At 33.8% G+C, this 17,984-nt stretch overlaps 2 protein-coding genes and 1 long non-coding RNA gene across 3 annotated transcripts in view; 1 reads left to right on the top strand and 2 right to left on the bottom strand.

The window, feature by feature from the left end:
- The window catches only part of LOC107489512 (uncharacterized), a gene marked incomplete in the record, with an annotated part of 2,592 nt that extends 375 nt beyond the window's left edge, over window positions 1-2,217 (top strand). The window contains 6 exon segments of the mRNA XM_016110270.3: window positions 491-562; window positions 729-796; window positions 947-1,103; window positions 1,374-1,457; window positions 1,561-1,650; window positions 1,791-2,217. Coding sequence (XP_015965756.1) covers window positions 491-562; window positions 729-796; window positions 947-1,103; window positions 1,374-1,457; window positions 1,561-1,650; window positions 1,791-1,910 — 591 coding nt within the window.
- Window positions 2,218-10,720: 8,503 nt separating this feature from the next.
- LOC107489511 (protein FAR1-RELATED SEQUENCE 5-like) lies at window positions 10,721-11,755 on the bottom strand. Its single transcript, XM_052261726.1, has one exon. It carries the CDS (start codon window positions 11,753-11,755, stop codon window positions 10,721-10,723), a length of 1,035 nt encoding a protein of 344 aa, XP_052117686.1.
- Window positions 11,756-12,267: 512 nt separating this feature from the next.
- On the bottom strand, window positions 12,268-15,454 carry LOC110281159 (uncharacterized). The gene is made up of 3 exons (XR_008009722.1): window positions 15,113-15,454; window positions 12,452-12,556; window positions 12,268-12,355 (listed from the first exon to the last, which is right to left on the bottom strand). It is a non-coding gene; the product is annotated as an uncharacterized LOC110281159 (long non-coding RNA).
- Between the last annotated feature and the right edge of the window lie 2,530 nt (window positions 15,455-17,984).

Raw genomic sequence — 17,984 nt, 5'->3', positions numbered from 1 at the left:
TACCTGTTTCGGTTATTTAGGTGTTTATCTTTCAGAAAAGTTTTTTTTGCTTTTCGCGTTTTCTATACGGTACTCTTTAGGAAAATGTATATGTAAACAGAAAACTGCCGAAACTACTCTTGTTTTTCTATATATATATATAAAAAAATTGTTTGGTCCATTTAATCTCTTATGGCTAGTGTTGAAGCTTAATTGTAATTACTGACCGGATATATACTTACAGTAGGAGTTCAGATTTTGACATAAGTGCCCTTTTGTATTTTATTAGCTTATTATTCAACGTTGATATAAATGTGTTATGCATTATTTCAAGGTTATATAAATGAGTTAATTTATGCTTTGCAATTATTTTGGGAATTGTGAACTAAATGTTCTTGGAGAAACCCAAGTTTGGAGCAAGCTGAACTGCTTCATTGTGTTCATGCTGATTTCCTTGGTTGCTATTTTAGTCTATCCATCATTTGAACTGTTATTATTTGGTTTTGCACAGTATGCACACAGAAAGTGTGTCCAGCATTGGTGCAATGAGAAGGGAGACATAACTTGTGAGATATGCCATCAGGTATGTTTCCTTGTTTTGTTTGTGTCTATTCTTTTGTATTCCATTATTTTTCTTTCTTCTTGTTTGGTTATGATGTTGAAAGATTGGTATTGCTTAGCCTTATGAACCTCATTATGCTGTTTCTTTTATGCCAATGATTCTTCCTTTGTGTGTATGTCACTCTTAGCCTTACCAACCTGGTTATACTGCTCCACCACCACGCCCTCAGCCTGAAGAAACCACCATTGACATAGGGTAAGCTGAAATATTCTATTTTCAAATATTATTTGATTGATTGGGTTATATTAGTTGTGTGTAAACATTTTTAGTTATATAGAGACTGCTTTGCTTTTTAGAGACATCTGAAAGGCCTGTCTTACTAATTCATTCTCACCTTTCTTGCAGAGGAGGCTGGACAATATCTGGCACGCCTTTGGACTTGCGTGATCCTCGACTATTGGCAATTGCAGAGGCTGAACGCCAATTTTTGGATGCGGAATATGATGAATATGCTGCTTCTAATGCCAGTGGAGCTGCATTTTGCCGCTCTGCAGCTCTAATTGTAAGCTATTACCCTGCATTCCTTTTTCTTATTTATTTGTTTTGACCAAATCATCTTTAGTAGGTGATAATTTTTCTTTTCGCTGTTCATTCACAATTGGTGTACAGACATTGAGGTCTTGCTACTGCACATCTAATATATAGGCATATATAGCCAGGAAACCAGGCCTTAGTCACATTTATACTCATATTTGAATTTCTTAAGAATCAATTTTACTTGCCATGGGCTATAGAACATGATTTCAAGTCTAATTCTTTCTACTTGGTGCAGTTAATGGCCCTTTTACTCTTGCGGCATGCACTTTCTGTCACTGATGGTGATGCTTCTGATGATGACCCATCCAATTTTTTCTCCGTAAGTGATTCGGGTTCTCCTAGTTACTTGTAATTTTACTGCTCTTTGCATTATTTCCGAGTGTGTTGTGTAGCCAATCTAATTAGCTCATCATTCTATGTAGCTTTTCTTGCTACGTGCTGCTGGATTTCTTTTACCTTGCTATATAATGGCTTGGGCAATTAGTATTCTGCAACGTCGGCGACAGAGACAGGTCAGTTTTCATTTATTGCCTGCTATACTTGCTGTTTTGCCATTGATCGTTTTTAAAAGATGACTCCATAATGCGTTTGTCTTTATAAAAAGTGTAAATCAATCTCTTTCTGCAAATCTCATCGTTGTGTGTTTAAACAGGAAGCTGCAGCACTAGCAGCAACCCAAGTTGCTTTTGTCCTACAGTCTGGGCAGCACAGGGGGCTACAATTTGCCATAGCCCCAGGACCACCACCCACTGTACAGCAGGAACAAGTGTGATTCCTTTGTCTATTAGTTAAAATGTATCGATCCCCGGAAAACAAAATTGCAAAAGTTAATGGCCTCTGCGCCATGAAGATGGCTTGTTGAAATTCCAATGCATAGCTCTTGATTTTTCCGAGGTCTGATGTATGTACATATTGGGGTGGTAAAAAAATTGCATGAGTACATTATCTTTTATCTCGGTTCGTTTCTATTCATCCATCTAAAGATGTATCCATCCTAATATGTTTGAGGCGCTACTATCGTCGGGGTCTATTTGTAATTAACATGAGCCTTGGAAAGGGATATTTATTTTGTTTCTGAATATTTGCTTTCATTGTTGATAAAAGACAGGTATAACGCATTGAAGTAGGTATTATAATAAAGTGTAATAATATGCTGAATTATATACATTTCCCACATGCTATAGCTTGAGTAATTTATAATATGCATTGCTTCTAACTGCCAGCATTTTGGTTTCCACCAATAATAGTCGTTGAGATAATAACAGAATCAATTAGTAGTGTCTTTTATTGCAACAAGGAAGATTGCGAGTGCTCAATTATACGGTACAGATGTTATTTTAAAGAGATGGAGAGATGTTGACACGTAGCAAAATCATACGGCAGAAGGAGAAGATGGCCTGGCTGCAAGCGGAATCATACATGGCAAAGATGGCTCGGCTCTTGAGCCGCACAGCTGATGCACCAAGATCCGTTACATGCAGTGAAGATCCGTTACGGTGAAAGGGAAGAATTTTGTCTTTTAGCGTTGTTGGATTTTGTGCTCGTTTCGTTCATTCATTCGTTCTCCTTCATTAGTTCCTTTTTCTGTTGCCTCCATGCCGGTAAGGCGAGTAAAAACCTCTGAAAGATGATAATCATCAACAAGCAGGAGCAGTTATCTCCAAATAAAAGAAGGAAAAAAGCAAACAGGAGCAGCGATCCTGAACCCAATATGCTTAGCTTCCCGTCACGAACAGCCAGAAGAAGCTACATTGATATCGTTATGTCATCGCCTTCCACATTGCATAAGGAGCAGAGTTGGTCGTCAAGTGTCAGCGTGGGAAGGGGATTCCTGGAGGGAGGCAGTAATAGCAGCTGTAATTGGAATCAATCTGTCTTTGCGGCAGTCATCAAAGGGAGCCATGGATACGATGGTCTGGTCGTAGAAGAAGGGTTGTCAGTCGCCGTTGAAGGAGGAGGAAGATGGTGCGAGTTTCTGCAATTGGGCTGCGGGTGTTGATTGTAGTTGGCCATAGTTAGGGTCTGTTTAGTCTGGCCCGGACCGTGTCAAAAATGTAATTTAAAGAAGCTCAGCAACTTCAACAATAGCAGATGCACCGCCCTGGCATGCTTGCCGCTGCAATGTCTTAGCAGATGGAGCCAGTTCCAGCAGGGAGCTAATAAGAAAAGAAAAGCCCTCTTATGGTTTTGTGGACTATCATGATCGAGCATGTGCAGCCCACTTGCGATAATGACATTGCATGGAAGGAAACTATATGATCGCACTCAATGTGAATTAGGCATTTTGATTTGCAGTGATACCTCACCAATGTGACAATGTTGACCTGTGCTTTATCATGGTAACAGCAGAGAGGGTTCGGGCTCATTGGCAACCTTAGCAAGAACGGCGCACAAGGAAACTGATGGGGATTATTCTCCGGGTCGGGTGGGTCTGGGATGGTTCATCTGTTTATTGTGCTTTGGACCCTTTGTGGGCCTGCACTGTCCAAAAAGGAAAAAAAGAAGCTCAGCAAAAAAAAAAAAAATTGTTACCTAAGAGATTAAGGCACAGTAGCAAGTTTGTTCAGCCGGTTTTTGACTTTTTGTAGGAATTTTTTTTATCGTAATGTGAGTTCATAATTTTTTTTTGTGAGTATGTGAGTTCATAATTAATAATGATTAAGTAAGTTATTTAAAAGTAAAAATAAATAAAAGATTATTTAGTCATTTAATGTAAAAAATATATAAAGTAAATAAATTTAAATTAAATTCAATATACTTAAAAATGGATACATTGTTATTATGTGTGATAAAATCAAGAAAAAAATGTAAAAAAAAAAATCAAAATGAATATTTACAAAATAATTATCTACTAACAGTCGGTAGACATAAGTCATTTTTTTATTATTTTTAAAAGATTAATTTTTGTGTTTTTATTTATAAAATAATAAATTTAGTAGAATAATTTAAAATATTAAGAATACAAATATTTAAAAATAAATATACCAATTCTAAAAGTTATTAACTATATTTTATAGCCGTAAAACTATGTAGGATAGTAAAAAAATTATTGTGTTATTATTATAGATAAGAAAATGAATATAAAATATTCATAAAATAATTATTTATAAACGTTAAATAAGTTTATTAATTTATTTTTAAATATTATTTAATTTAAAAAAAAATAAAAATTTATTTTTCACATTCATTGAATAAAATTTATTCCAAAACCTTCAGTTCATTGTTGAAAAAAAAAACACATATTAGCTAAATAAAAAAGAAAAAATAATTTGGAATTATGAACCAAACTAACGACAGAAAATATAACATTTTAACTTTTTGAATTAGGTTTATTATTTAATAACTAATTAATTAATTGGAATTGTAATGATTTAAAATTTAAATTCAAAATAAAGAATTAAAAAATAATGCATTTAAAAAAAATTAACCTATCGAATTTAATATTTAAACATATGAAAATACTAGTTGTGTTGTTTTCTTAACCAACAATAAATTACCTTTCAAAATATAATGATAACTAATTCCATATTTATAGGATTTGAAAGATTTTCGGTTACATGAAAAGATAAGAAAAATTAACTTAATTCTTTAAGTTCACTACAAAATCAAATTCAAATTAAATTAGATAGATAAATCTGTTACAAATTCATAGCAGAAACTCATGCTCTTATTAGCCTCATGTACTAACAGTTTTTCAAGAGTATAACAAGATGTAGTTATCAGATTGATTTTGTTTATGATTCATTTTAAATCTAACTAAATTCTCTGTAAATTTGTGTCTAATAACTATTTTCCAAATTCCAAAAGTAGAAAACTGTATAACTCTTGAAAAGTGACGATTCAGATTTGATACTTCACCTACACGCAAATTAGATTCTAAGAAAAGTGTGATTATGATTGTTCTTCTTTTATTCTTCTTTTTGATTTATGATTCTGTTTATTTTTCTTATTTCATTCAAAGATCTTTTTGTTATCTCATTCAGATTTCATACTTTGTAAGATTTTGAACATCAACTACCAATATAACTTAAAAAAGGCTTAAATCCAATTTAAAAATATTAGGCTGTTACAGAAATAGACGATGCATTAGACCGGATGAAGACTTCCATTTAAAAATAATTCGAAGGGCATATGTCTTTTACAAAAGAGGGAGCCACATGTGGGAGAGAAGATGATTAGCAGCTTGTCTGTGGATCTGGAAGATGGCAGAACAATCCAGTTCTGGAAGGATAGATGGTTACCTAGTGGAGCATTAAAGGATCAGTTTCCACGACTTTTCTCGGTCTCAAACCTTAAAGGATCTGTTATAAGGGATTCTGGATTTTGGGATGGGATATAGTGAATTTGGACTTTCCAATGGCGGAGAGAGTTATTCCAATGGGAGTTGGAGCTAGTAAACTAACTTCCTGAGAGGTTACATTCAGTAAGTCCAACATCTGAGAGAGAGGATAGAGTGGTATGGAAATTTGATAGGTCAGGTGTTTTTTCGACTAACTTCTTTGTGCAGGTGTTGCAAGCGGAAGTTCTCCCGGAGGCAATCCTTAGCTATAGCTTCACTAGTACTATTTGGAGAGGATTCGTTCCACCAAAGGTTGAGCTGTTTGCTTGATTTGTGTTGGTTGACAGGGCGGCTACTAAGGATCGACTGTGTAGATTAGGGGTTCTTGACCAGGATAATAATTTGTGTGCTTTATGTTATAAGTCTGTTGAGTCTGCTTTTCATTTATTTATTGGTTGTGAGATTACTTGGCAGGTGTGGTGTGCTTGGCTGTTTGCTCTTGGGAGGATTTGGACAGTGTCAGATTCCCTAAAGCAACACTTTGAATGTTGGACACACGCCTCAGTGCGAAAGGTTGAGAGAAAGCGGTGGTTCATTGGTTTCTTTGCAGTTATTTGGGCAATTTGGCAAGAAAGGAATATTAGAATCTTCAAAAAAAAAGTCCCAGATGTGGTGGACATTATAAGCAGGTCTTTTAGTTTTTCTGATGAATGGTTTAGAGATGCATCCTGTGGTTGTTGATGACAATGCCAAAGATGACTTGGGGTTGCTAGGTCTTTAGGTCTTTGACGTGTTTGTTGTTATCTAGATTTTTGTGTTTCTCAATGCTCCACCTTATAGTGTTGAGCTCTATGCATTTCAAAAAAAAAAATGGAGTAAGTAATTTGGATAGTAAAAAAAATGGCCGTGTAAAATTTGTAAATGCAGTGAATAGAGTAAGGACAATCTATCTATCTACCTATTCTGTTATGTAAAAATTGGATTTATGCACAGAAGTTGACGTGGCATGCTTGTGAGAATGTTTCTCGATTTATTTCTTTTAACTCATTAAATACAATTTATTATGAGATTAATTATATCAACTAATTGATTTGAGTAGATATTTAAATATTACATAATTAATTAAGGTAAAGTATACTTTTTGTCCCTAAAGTTTGGTAAAAGTTTCAAAAATACCCATAAGTTTTATTTTATTTCAATTTTGTCCCAAAAGTTTTCGATTTGCATCAAATATACCCTCGACGCCTAAATTTTCAAAAAATTTAATACCAATTTAACAATAATGCATGAAAATTATGCATGATTTGTTTGTGTTGAGGGTTGTTCTTATGAAATTGTTGTTGAATTGGTGTTAAATTTTTTTAAAAATTAGCCGTCAGCGGTACATTTGATGCAAATCGAAAACTTCTGGAACAAAATTGAAACAAAATAAAACTTAAGGATATTTTTAAAACTTTTATCAAACTTTAGGGACAGAAATTATACTTTATCCTTAATTATAATTTATATTAATGTATTTTGGTAGTATTTCTTAATTTATTTCTTTTAATATTCGTTATTGTTTTTTAGGCTGATTGTTAATAAACATAATAGATGACTGATAAAATAATAATTTATAAAATAAAAAATAGTTTTTATAATTAAATAAAATATATGGGGTTAATTTATAATTAAAATTAGAAAAGGACTATTTAGCAATTATTAAAAAACTTAAAAAACATGTTTTGTTATGGGACCATTTAATGGTCCAAACGTTGTGGGACCATCGAATCCTTAGCCATAAATTGTCCTAATATTTAAGGTGAAGTCGACTACACCTGAGTTTCTACCAATATTTAAATATATGAAAACACTAGCCGTAGTGCTTTCCTAACCAATAATAAATCACCCTTTGATATATGGTCATAACTAATTCCATGTTTATTGGATTTGAAAGATTTTTAGTTACATGAAAATATAAGAAAATTAGCTTTATTCTTTAAGTTCACTACAAAATCAAATTCAAATTAAATTAGGTATATAAATTTGTTTACAAATTTGCAGTAAAAAGTCATCCTCTTATCATAACAGTTTTTCGAGAATATAACAAGATGTGGTTATCTGATTGATTTCGTTTATGATTCATTTTAAATCTAACTCAATTCTCTATAAATTTGTGTCGAATAGCTATTTTCAATTTCCAAAAATATAAAACTGTATAAGTCTTGAAAAGTGACAATTCAGATTTGATACTTCACCTACACGTAAATTAGATTTTAAGAAAAGTGTGCTTATGATTGTTATTAATCTTGTCTTGTTTATTTTAAATTGCGTTATGGCCTACGAGAACATGAGATCAAGGTTTATGAGTTTGTATCATCTTCAGGATACATATTAACATAATTAAGATTTTTTAAGGGTGTTGTTTATTTTTATTGAATGATTGTAATTGTGATTATGATGTTCTTTTTGACGATTATGTGGTATGAATAAAGCTTCATTCTTTATCCCTTTATAATATAGTACACCCATTTTTTTTTCAACTATTAATCATTTGAATAAAAATTACTTATTCACCAATTTTACATATATAAATTATTTTATATACGTAATTCCATATTGTTCTAAAAAGATTTCGTAAGATTTTAAATATCAACTACCAATATAATTAAAAAAAAAAGGCTTAAATCCAGTTTAAAAATATTCGGCTGTTACAGAAAAAGACGGTGCAGTAGATGGGATGGAGACAATTTAAAAACTTAGAGGAATAATTGCTATTAATTGAGTAAGTAATTCGGATAGGCCAAAAAAAAAAATTAGCTATGTAACACTCGTAAATGCAGTGAATAGAGTAAAAACATTTATCAACAGAAATTAAATTTAGGCATTAATGGAAATTAAATTTATTTAACGTATAAAGGCCTTCTATCATTCGAACATTAATGGAAATTAAATTTGAAAACGAAAACTCTATGGAAGTTCTTAGTATATTTTGTACTTGTTAAAAGTGTCGTTAGTTTTATTTATTTTTATCCATTTTATTTAATCTGAATCAAATTTGTAAGATTTTAATGCAAAATTTTTTTATTTTAATAATTCTCATACATAGAAGAAACTGTTGCTTATATTTATTTTTGATAGTGTGAATTGAGTATTTAGCCTTAGAGTATTTATTTTTTGAACGAATTCGTGTGTAGGTGTTATCATCAGAAATTTTGCCGACAAATATTATTATTTAAAGTTCCACATGTACTATTTGTTATTGGGAGTGGATTGGATTATCGAAAAATTAAGTTTTTGAGATGATTTATTTTAATCAAACAGGTAAATACTAAAGAGGAATTGTATAAATTAGAAGTACTTCATTATTAGAGTGGAATATAATAAAGGGATAAGGAGTTGTAAATTTAAAAAAAAAAAATAATGTCTTTCTGATTTTATTTGAAGGTACTGTATATAATAAAATATCGTCAGTTAACATGTTAACTGTTTAACTCTGTTGATTACTATTATTATTAGTTTATTACTATTTGAATTTTGAAACAACTGAATGTGATCATAACAAAATTTAAATAACAAATTGGCATGACCGAAGAAAATACATTTTGAAGATGATAGGGTTATAATTTTTAAATTTGAAACACCATTCGAACGTCTTGCTACTATTAGACAAAGATAAAAATTAAAAACATGAACTAATAAATAAAGAATGACGTATTTATAAGAGTTAGTAAAATTTTTTAGAGTATATATCCATTTTGGTCCTCAAAGAATTTCAGACTGGACGCTTTAGTCCCCAACTAAAATTAATTACTCGATTGGTCCTTAACAATTAACTCCGTCAGTCACTTAGGTCCTTTACTCCATTAATTCTAACGGAGGACAAAATAGTCCCTAACACCTCTAATAGGGGACAAAATGGTCCCTGATCTCCTCTGTTTGGAAACGACACTGTTTTCTTCCAATTTCCATCATATCTCGCATAACACTAACAGTCTAACACTGTAACTTCAAACTACACAATGCACACTCTATAAATTTAATGTTCACAAAAAAAAATCCTCAACTTGTTCTCAACCAATTTATACTCAAGAAACTAATGCCTATGTCTCTCAACTAATTGTCGTCTTCGATGGATCCCATGAATCTAGACAGCAAGTCTGATTTGTTAAGACTAGCCGTTATTGTTGCCATCTGCCTCCTCCTCTACCCTAACATCTCCATGACCACATTGTCCACCACTCCGATCGTTTCCTTCAACTTCTTCTCCGAACCAAAGTTCAGTAATCGTTTCAGTTTCCATATAAGCGGCAACGACGACATTGCTCGTTGTAATAGTTTGGATGCGAGGTCGAAGCTGTCTGCAAACTTGGACTTCGGAAAAGAAGGAATGAAGCACTCAGTATCTATTTCAAATGAGAATTTGCATATGATGTCGAAGGAGAATCTTCTCATGATGTCCTGATGTCCAACAATCTATATTGCTTGTCGGAGAGTAGAGAAAGGCGTGCCCTTAGAATAGTTGTAGAACTTGGTCTTGAGGATGCCGTGGATGTTGTCAGAGTTGGATGTGGTGTTATCAAAGACGTGGAAGTAGATATTTTTGGTGAGTGAAGTACAGAGGAGGTGAATGTACCAGTCACAAGGATTTAGGAAGTGTGTGATCCATGACATGTTGAGGTAGGTGCAACACGTGTGACAATTACACCATGGCTTAATCTTGGAGCTAAAGAGGAGGAAGGAAAAGATGGAAAAGAAGATTGTGAAGGTGAAGAAGGAGAGTATGAATGTTAGGGTTATGCGAGATATGATAAAAATCGGGGAAGAACAGTGTCGTTTTCGAATAAAGGAGTCAGGGATCATTTTGTCCCTTGTTAGAATTGTCAGGGATAATTTTGTCCCATGTTAGAGTTTTTAGGGACCATTTTGTCTTCCGTTAGAGTTAACGGAGCCAAGGACCTAAGTGGCTGACGGAATTAATTGTTAGGAACCAATCGAGTAATTAATTTTAGTTAAGGACTAAAATGTCTGGTTAGAAATTTTTTGAGAACCAAAATAGGTATATACTCAATTTTTTATATTGGTTTGCTTTTGTTGGTCAGATCATAATAAATCGGGTGAATATTTATAATGATTTAATTTCTATAATCCTAGCTAGTTTCCTTAATTAATTGCAGCGTATAACCCAATTTAGAAAATGAGATGCACTGTTTTTATGTATCATTATGCATACGGTTCTACTAGGGTTCACGTACAATTAAACATTAGTCATACAAAGATAAAGTTGCACCTGACGCAACACAGCTTACGGTAACAAGGTCAACCTAAACTGAGAGATGTCTATTAGATAGGAAGAAAACATAATTTCCGGGGAGGCCGCACGCAATGTTCTGGCTTCGCATATGGTTCATTAGCAGAGAGAACACCACCAGAGGTTTCTTGTACTTGTTCCCACGGTATGTCGCGTCAAATGCAAGGACATCACCAAACAACTCATAATCGGATTTCATGATACCGTCCACCCAAAATAAGCTACCCAACCGATTATCTACAGTCGTTGTGTATCTGGCGACTAACATAAGGTCCGCATTTGCCTTCCCCTCTAGGTAGCTTATAGTTGCAGCTGCATCCCCATCCAAGATTCGTGCTCGGCGTTGACTGTGAACATAATTGTACAAATCCCTTTTTGTAAACCGAAGCATGCTGTAGCCACCCGATTGGCCTGCCATGTAAGCCATTATTTTCGAGGTAGGAATTCCAAATTGCTTCATGCTATTCACTTGAGCCTTATCCCCGTCGCTCATTTTTCGGTGACTTGGCAACAGGTTGCAAAACTCAGCCGGAGCCATGTCGTGGTTGTGTTCATCAATAATCTTTCGCACTCTCCACACATTATCATGCACATCATAGTATATTTTCAATTTTGCCTTGCAGTCCGTGCGACTCTCCAGCCGCTCCTCCCTTACTCGTTCTGGCCTATCATAATGCTTGTCACTCCTCGTGCCCTGACGATGACAGAAGATGTCCCGCCTCACTAAAACACCGTCAACCCGTCCCACATCCCCCTTGCAAACACCAAACCCCCTTGTCCAGGCAAACTCCTTGTAAGCATTGTAGGCCTCCTCCTCAGAAGTGAAAACTGTATGCAAGAAGTCCTCTGCGGTAAGTAACACAGGCACCTTGCCGTGAACATCCCCTTCTGAGCGATGCGATTCTTTGTTCGATTCCGAGTGACTTGTTCCTATGCCAAATAAGCTAGTACTGTCGTCGTCATCAGAGGACCCTGAAGAACCACACACACCCAACGACATCTCTGATGACTCTTCATCATTATCGCTTGAGTAAAGGTCGAAATCCATTTTGCCTGAATTAACTGTAAAACCAGCATATATAAAAGGAAATAAACAAAGCTAAGCAGCAAGCACGTACTTACAAATAAAATTAGCATTCATAGAAAAAGTGAAAACATAGAGAAAACATTAAATTTTGACTAATGAATGGGATATCAAACGCCACTCAAAGTCTTCTGCTCATATGATTAGGAATCCTAGATTAAAAATATAGTCCTAGGATACGAGGAAATGGTTTTCACGAACTCCAATTTAATAATATGAGTCATAGCCATCAATATCCATGTCAATCGAAGTTAATTTCACACAACTGAATATCTCAAAATTAATCTACCGTTGGTTATCATATGTGGCATCCTTATAAAATTTTAATCTGAAAAATTAAAATTGTAACTTACAATTTTTTTCTCAGTTTACACGAATACAATTATATCAATATATTTATAGATATATTTAAACTTTTTAACATAACAGCTTAAATTAAAACACTAATAATTTATGGAATATCACTAAATTAAATAAATGAATATACCTAAGAAATTCTTCCGAGTTTGCAATGTTTTCACCTTTGCTTCCAAAAGTATTCAACTGCTTTCAGTATGACGTTTGCTATTTCATAGTGTTTAGTTAAAATGAGTACACTTGATATAAGTCATAGTGAAGCTATATATATATAGAGAGAGACATAGATGACATAACACACACCCTATTGGACTCGTTCGATTGATGACACAGGCATCACTCTCAAAGTTGCAACTAGGAATAGTGCTGCTGTTGTTCATCATGGCTAACCAACCAAATCAGTTATATCTGTTTCAACAAAAGAAAGAGAAGAGGTTTTAGATAGACTATTGTTATAAACTTTTACAATAAGCAGAATAAAATAATCTATGCATGTACTTTTGTGTTAGTCCAGCATCAAATTATTGAGTTATCAACATAAGCATGTAAAGATGCATGAATTTATATAAAAGGAAAGAAGAAAATAATAATAAAATAAAGCCTTGTTGGGACATCTATGGAAATAGTTGCTTGTTTTTTGTTTTTTGGCCATTCTGATTTCTTTGAATAAATAAAGCACAGAAAGGTAGTTAAATTTCTCGAGTTCTAAATGTGGAAATCAATTTGGCTTCGCTATTACAGTTGAAAGGTACATGCACATTATCAGGAAACAAGAAAACAAACAAGGCTCAGAGAAAGAATAATAAACAAATATGATGAAACACATACAAGAAAATTGTGAAAACACTTAATAAATTTGGTAATAACAAAACCTGCCAAGTCAACTTAACAAAAAAGCTTTAGCATAACTACAACACTCATAAATAGAGAAATAAAGAAGAACCCCACCTCATATATAAGGCAAAAAAACACTCATTTTTTTTTTTATATTTTATAGCTGGTTGATTAGAGGATACTATAGAAACTGAAGCTTCATTCTTCTCTTTGAAGAATGTGTTGTTGCATTTGCTTTATGGGAACAAGAAGAAAGTGAGGTTAACAGCAAGAAATAATGAATGTGACATCACCAATAAGAAGAAAGGAGAAGAGATGAAAATACAAGGCCCCAAGTTGAAGTGGTGCTTGTTCTTGTTCTTGTCAACGTTCAAACAGCTAGAAAAGCTGAGTATTGTTAAATTCAGTTTTAACAGCTTGTGCTTAATACTAAAAATTGTAACTTCCAGCAACCAATTCACTTTAAAGAAACAAATATCATTAACTAACAGAGAAGTACAAATTAAGAAATTTTAAAAACAATTACGGTGAAGAAAAACAAAAAAATAAGAAGTTCTTGGAGTGTAACTTTTACGGGCAGCCAATGCATGAGGCTCCCACTTGACACACATCTACAATTTTGTTGGGGAGACGTAATTATTTGAAGAAAATGGTGGTATACAGCTGCACACAATATACACATATTTTGTGTCTTTCCAGGAAGTTCAAACATAAATTTTTTATGTTGAACACAAATTTTTTATCTATTTTGACCTTTAATATTTTGTCAATTCCCCATATCTACCATCCTTCTCCTAACCGTTCCCTTTTTCTCCTTCACTCACCAAGAGGCTGTCTTTTGCTTCTCTCCTATGACAACAACTCTCTCTCTTCCTCCCTTCATCACTTCCTCCCCTATTTTTTTTTATAATAATCTATATCTGGGTTATGTTACTTCTATATTTGAGTTATTGAAAATTTGAGTTATTGAAAATATCGGTAGTGACTGTGTCAATCTTAAAAGAAAAGTAACAAATTGAAGTGGGGATAGTGCATGTCATGTTACTGTAATATGGTATTCATGATGAAAAAGAAGAATGATATTCATATTTTAATTTAATTGTGATTTGTGTTTTGTGTTATGTATTATTACCAAACAAATAAAAAAAAATTATATGTATTCAAATATCTATGTCTTATTTTCTTCCACCCATTAACCAAACACAGTCACAAGGAACCCAAGTTCTTGGGTTACCAAGAGATGCCATCTAATAATCATGGGATTTTAAAAGGTAAGAAGAACACATATATGTTTTGAATTATAAAAGCATGTGAGCATATACAAAAAATTTAAATTGGTGGAGCTTTTCTTGTTCAGTGAAGCCAAAACACAAACAGAAGATGGGCATAGAATATGTTATCATGATATGAAATCAAATTGGTGGTTGATATTGTTGGGAAAAGTTTTTTTCTCTGAGAAGAATTATTAACTAGCACACAAGCAAAATGTAATAGGAACAATGTTGTTTTTTATAAGATTATATGTTTACTAGTAATTAGTAGCAACAAGACACTCAAGATTTTTGCGAATATGAATTTTTTAATAATGTGGAAAAGCGGCCAAATGGAATGAAAATGGGAACACTTTAATATATAGCAAGTACATTTTACTCGGTTACATTTCTACTTATTTAAATTTAGTCTCTAACCGTATAGTTCAAAGGGGGCAACATGCATCTTTCTAAAGTCCAGTTAATTTGAAATGTGCTCTAATTAGCTCGATAGAGTGGCAGGTGAAATCCATCAATTTGTATAGCTCGAATGACATGTTTTTTAAATTCTAATTGAAAGTGAAAAAGTTCAAAAATTCAACGGAAGATCAAGAAGCATATTTTTAAATGTTCCAGCTATGTTAAGTAAAAAAAAAATCAACAAAACTTCAGCTACACATAACCAATAATTTCCCTTTCACATCACGCCCGTTCTACCAAAGAATATTAATGAGTTTCTGTATAAGAAATCTATACCAATACCTAATCTATTTCAGCAAAAATGGTGCATTGTTAGTTTACAATGCAAACCCTAAAAACATAATTAACAGTGCACTATCTTATGTGAATTTGCAACGCAAATGAGAAATAAGGAGAATACCAGTGATTGTGGACTGCCGATAAGAAATCGAAGCAGAAAGAGATCATGACTGCGAGTTCTGATCAGGCTTCCAAAGCCAAAAGCTCGATTACGGTTTCGCTTCTGCTTTGGGATGACGCAGTTACGGCAAAGAAGCTTCTGCTCACCGCGTCTCAACGCAATCCAGCCCACCTCTACCTGTTCCGCTCAGAGAAGCCCCCTCTGTCCACAGTCATCGAGTACACTCCTATGGTTATCCATCGAACTGGTCGTGGCGGTGCAAAATCCTCTCACCGTTACTCATACTCTCACAAGTAGGTTGAAGATCTGGTGCTGGTAGCTCAATTGCAGTTGTTCCAAGTCTTCTTTCCTAACACTATTAATGGATTTCTTAACTCTACCCAGCCCCAACACCCATCCAGCCCAAAATCAAATCGACCTATCCTTCAAAAAAGTCTTGCCAGCCCATAAATACAAATGAAGTTACTTTCTTAAAAATTTCCAAGCCGAGCCACAATGAAAGGTGTAAGCGCCGCCTGTCCATAAGCCTCAACTTGCATTTAGGAGAATATCCCACATGGGACACGCGTCACTAGATCCCTAACAATAAAAGAATCTCTGTAAAACTGCATCTGTACCATAGTGTGCACCTTATTGTTATATACTTTAGGAAAATTATCCCGTACACCGGTCAAAATGTGCGGAGCAACGCAGAGGGATTCTTTGCGGCTGGATCCGATGATTTTTCTTCCTTATTCTTCCTTGTCCTTGTACTCTCCTGATTAATTTTTCTTCCTTTTTCTTCCTTGTCCTTGTACTCAACTGATTACTTCTCTTCACGACAAACCTTAAGTGTGGAATAGAATCTGCCATGATCTTCTCAGCTTCAAAAGAAGATATGGATTAAGATATGCAAACAACACATGGTCAATGGAACTTTTCTCAAACTGAAAAAGATTGAATCATAAATAAATACAACAAACTCCAAAATAAAAAAATTAGGGATCTGGAGGGAAGGACAATGAATAATGGACTTGCAGATTCTTTTTAGGTTATTCAGAATTCACATAAATAAAATTTTTCTATTAAAATCCTTTGATGAGTTGAACTCAAAATGGCAGTGATCTTCTCAGACATACACACAATCATAGCAGTTAGACTATCCACTCAATTTATATTTTTTATTTTATTTATTTATTTTAAGTTTCTGCCTTGCGTCTTCTTTAAGCAAACAAAACAAAATAGGCATTGCTTTCTTTTTTTTTGTTACCTTTTAGAATCTCAGGTTCCATGCTATTTATTATTTATTGCTACTTTCACTTTGCATATTGGTAGATGAAAACACTAAGCTAAGGTCTATTATTACAATTGAAAGAAACAGAGATTACAGCTTCTTATTTTATGAATTTTTTTTACGGTAATAATAGTTCACTTAGTTAGAGACTTTTTTCAGTTTTCCTATAATAATATAAAATTTAGAATAAATTATTACTTTAAATTTTCTAAAATGTTATTGTATTTTGGTGACAAACTAAAAGGCAATATATGTAATATAATAAGGTAGCTAGTTGTATGAGTTGCTAAAATTGTCGAGGTTGCTCATGGTTTTATTTGGGATAAAAGGGATGGCCAATTGGCCATAAAATGATTATGTGTACTACATCTAAATGTGGAATCCGGATAAACCGAAAAAGTAAAAACCTATTTGAGGACCTTTTGAATAAATCATGACGTCTAGTTGAAAAATTCATATTAAAAGGAATAATGATGCAAGGTAAGCGAACTTATCCAGTTGAAATGCTCATCGATGAAGACATTATGGATGAAACAACATCCTTATTCAATCCCGAAGCAAGTTCAGGCCACAATTCTAATGAAAATGACGATAGATCACGACTGCTGATTGGTGTATAATGGCTGCAAGATGCAAAGTGGTGCCCCTTGTTCTTTAATTATCAAACACAAACATTGGATGATTGATAATTAAAAAATCACAATAATAGTCTAATCTTAAGCCACCGACGACCACAATAAGAAAAAAGTCCATCTCTACATTGGCTCAACTCGGCTACAACACAAAGTGAGCCTAAGAAAAGGAGTTAGTCTAAAGTAATTTGGACAGATCTGACATCAACTCTCCTACAATACAGCTAAAAACAATTCAACCGATTGCAGGCCCAACTTAAACCTCAGCTCTTTCTGTCCACTGTAATCAGTACATGTGAATCTACACCGTTTATATAATTTATTTTAAATCTCAATGATGCAAATGTGCAGAATACCAAATTCCTCTCCGATAGCGTGCCCTATGGGAACCGCTTCCTATACTTTATTAGAAAGGATCACAAAGTGAATCTTGTTTTGCCCTCTCTCTAAGTCTTTTCAATTGTGTGTTTGCTTCTGAGTAGGTGTACGCTAGGTATGAGGCAGTGCGGAGAGGTTGGAGGTATTAAACAATTGTGTGTCAGGCATTGTCCCTGAGTGACAGCATGGGTGTACATGGTAATGGCACTACATAGGGTTAAACGGCTTAAGCCGAGCCCTTGTTTATGTGGGCTCGTTTCCCACTTATTTGGGCCAGTTATGGATCTTAGCTTGATCCTATTAGTTTATGCATGTCTAATCTGATTGCAATTTTTTAGCCCTTTGTATACGGTCCAGAAGGATAGACAGGCTGGTACACGAAAAAAATTATTGTGTTTAATATATTGTTGTTAAACTGAGTAAATTAGTGGTGTCATATTCTTTGTTTGGTAGTCGACGGTGCAAATATGTTATTTGTGATGAAAGAAGTAACGTTTTTTTTTATTACTATTTGTTAGAGGCATGAAGATTTATAGATTTTAGGTTTGTTTATCTCATAAGTGATTATGTCATTGCACATTTGCAACTC

This window comes from Arachis duranensis, chromosome 5, assembly GCF_000817695.3.
Source record: "Arachis duranensis cultivar V14167 chromosome 5, aradu.V14167.gnm2.J7QH, whole genome shotgun sequence".
NCBI lineage: Eukaryota > Viridiplantae > Streptophyta > Magnoliopsida > Fabales > Fabaceae > Arachis > Arachis duranensis.
This window is presented reverse-complemented; position numbering and strand designations above follow the sequence as displayed.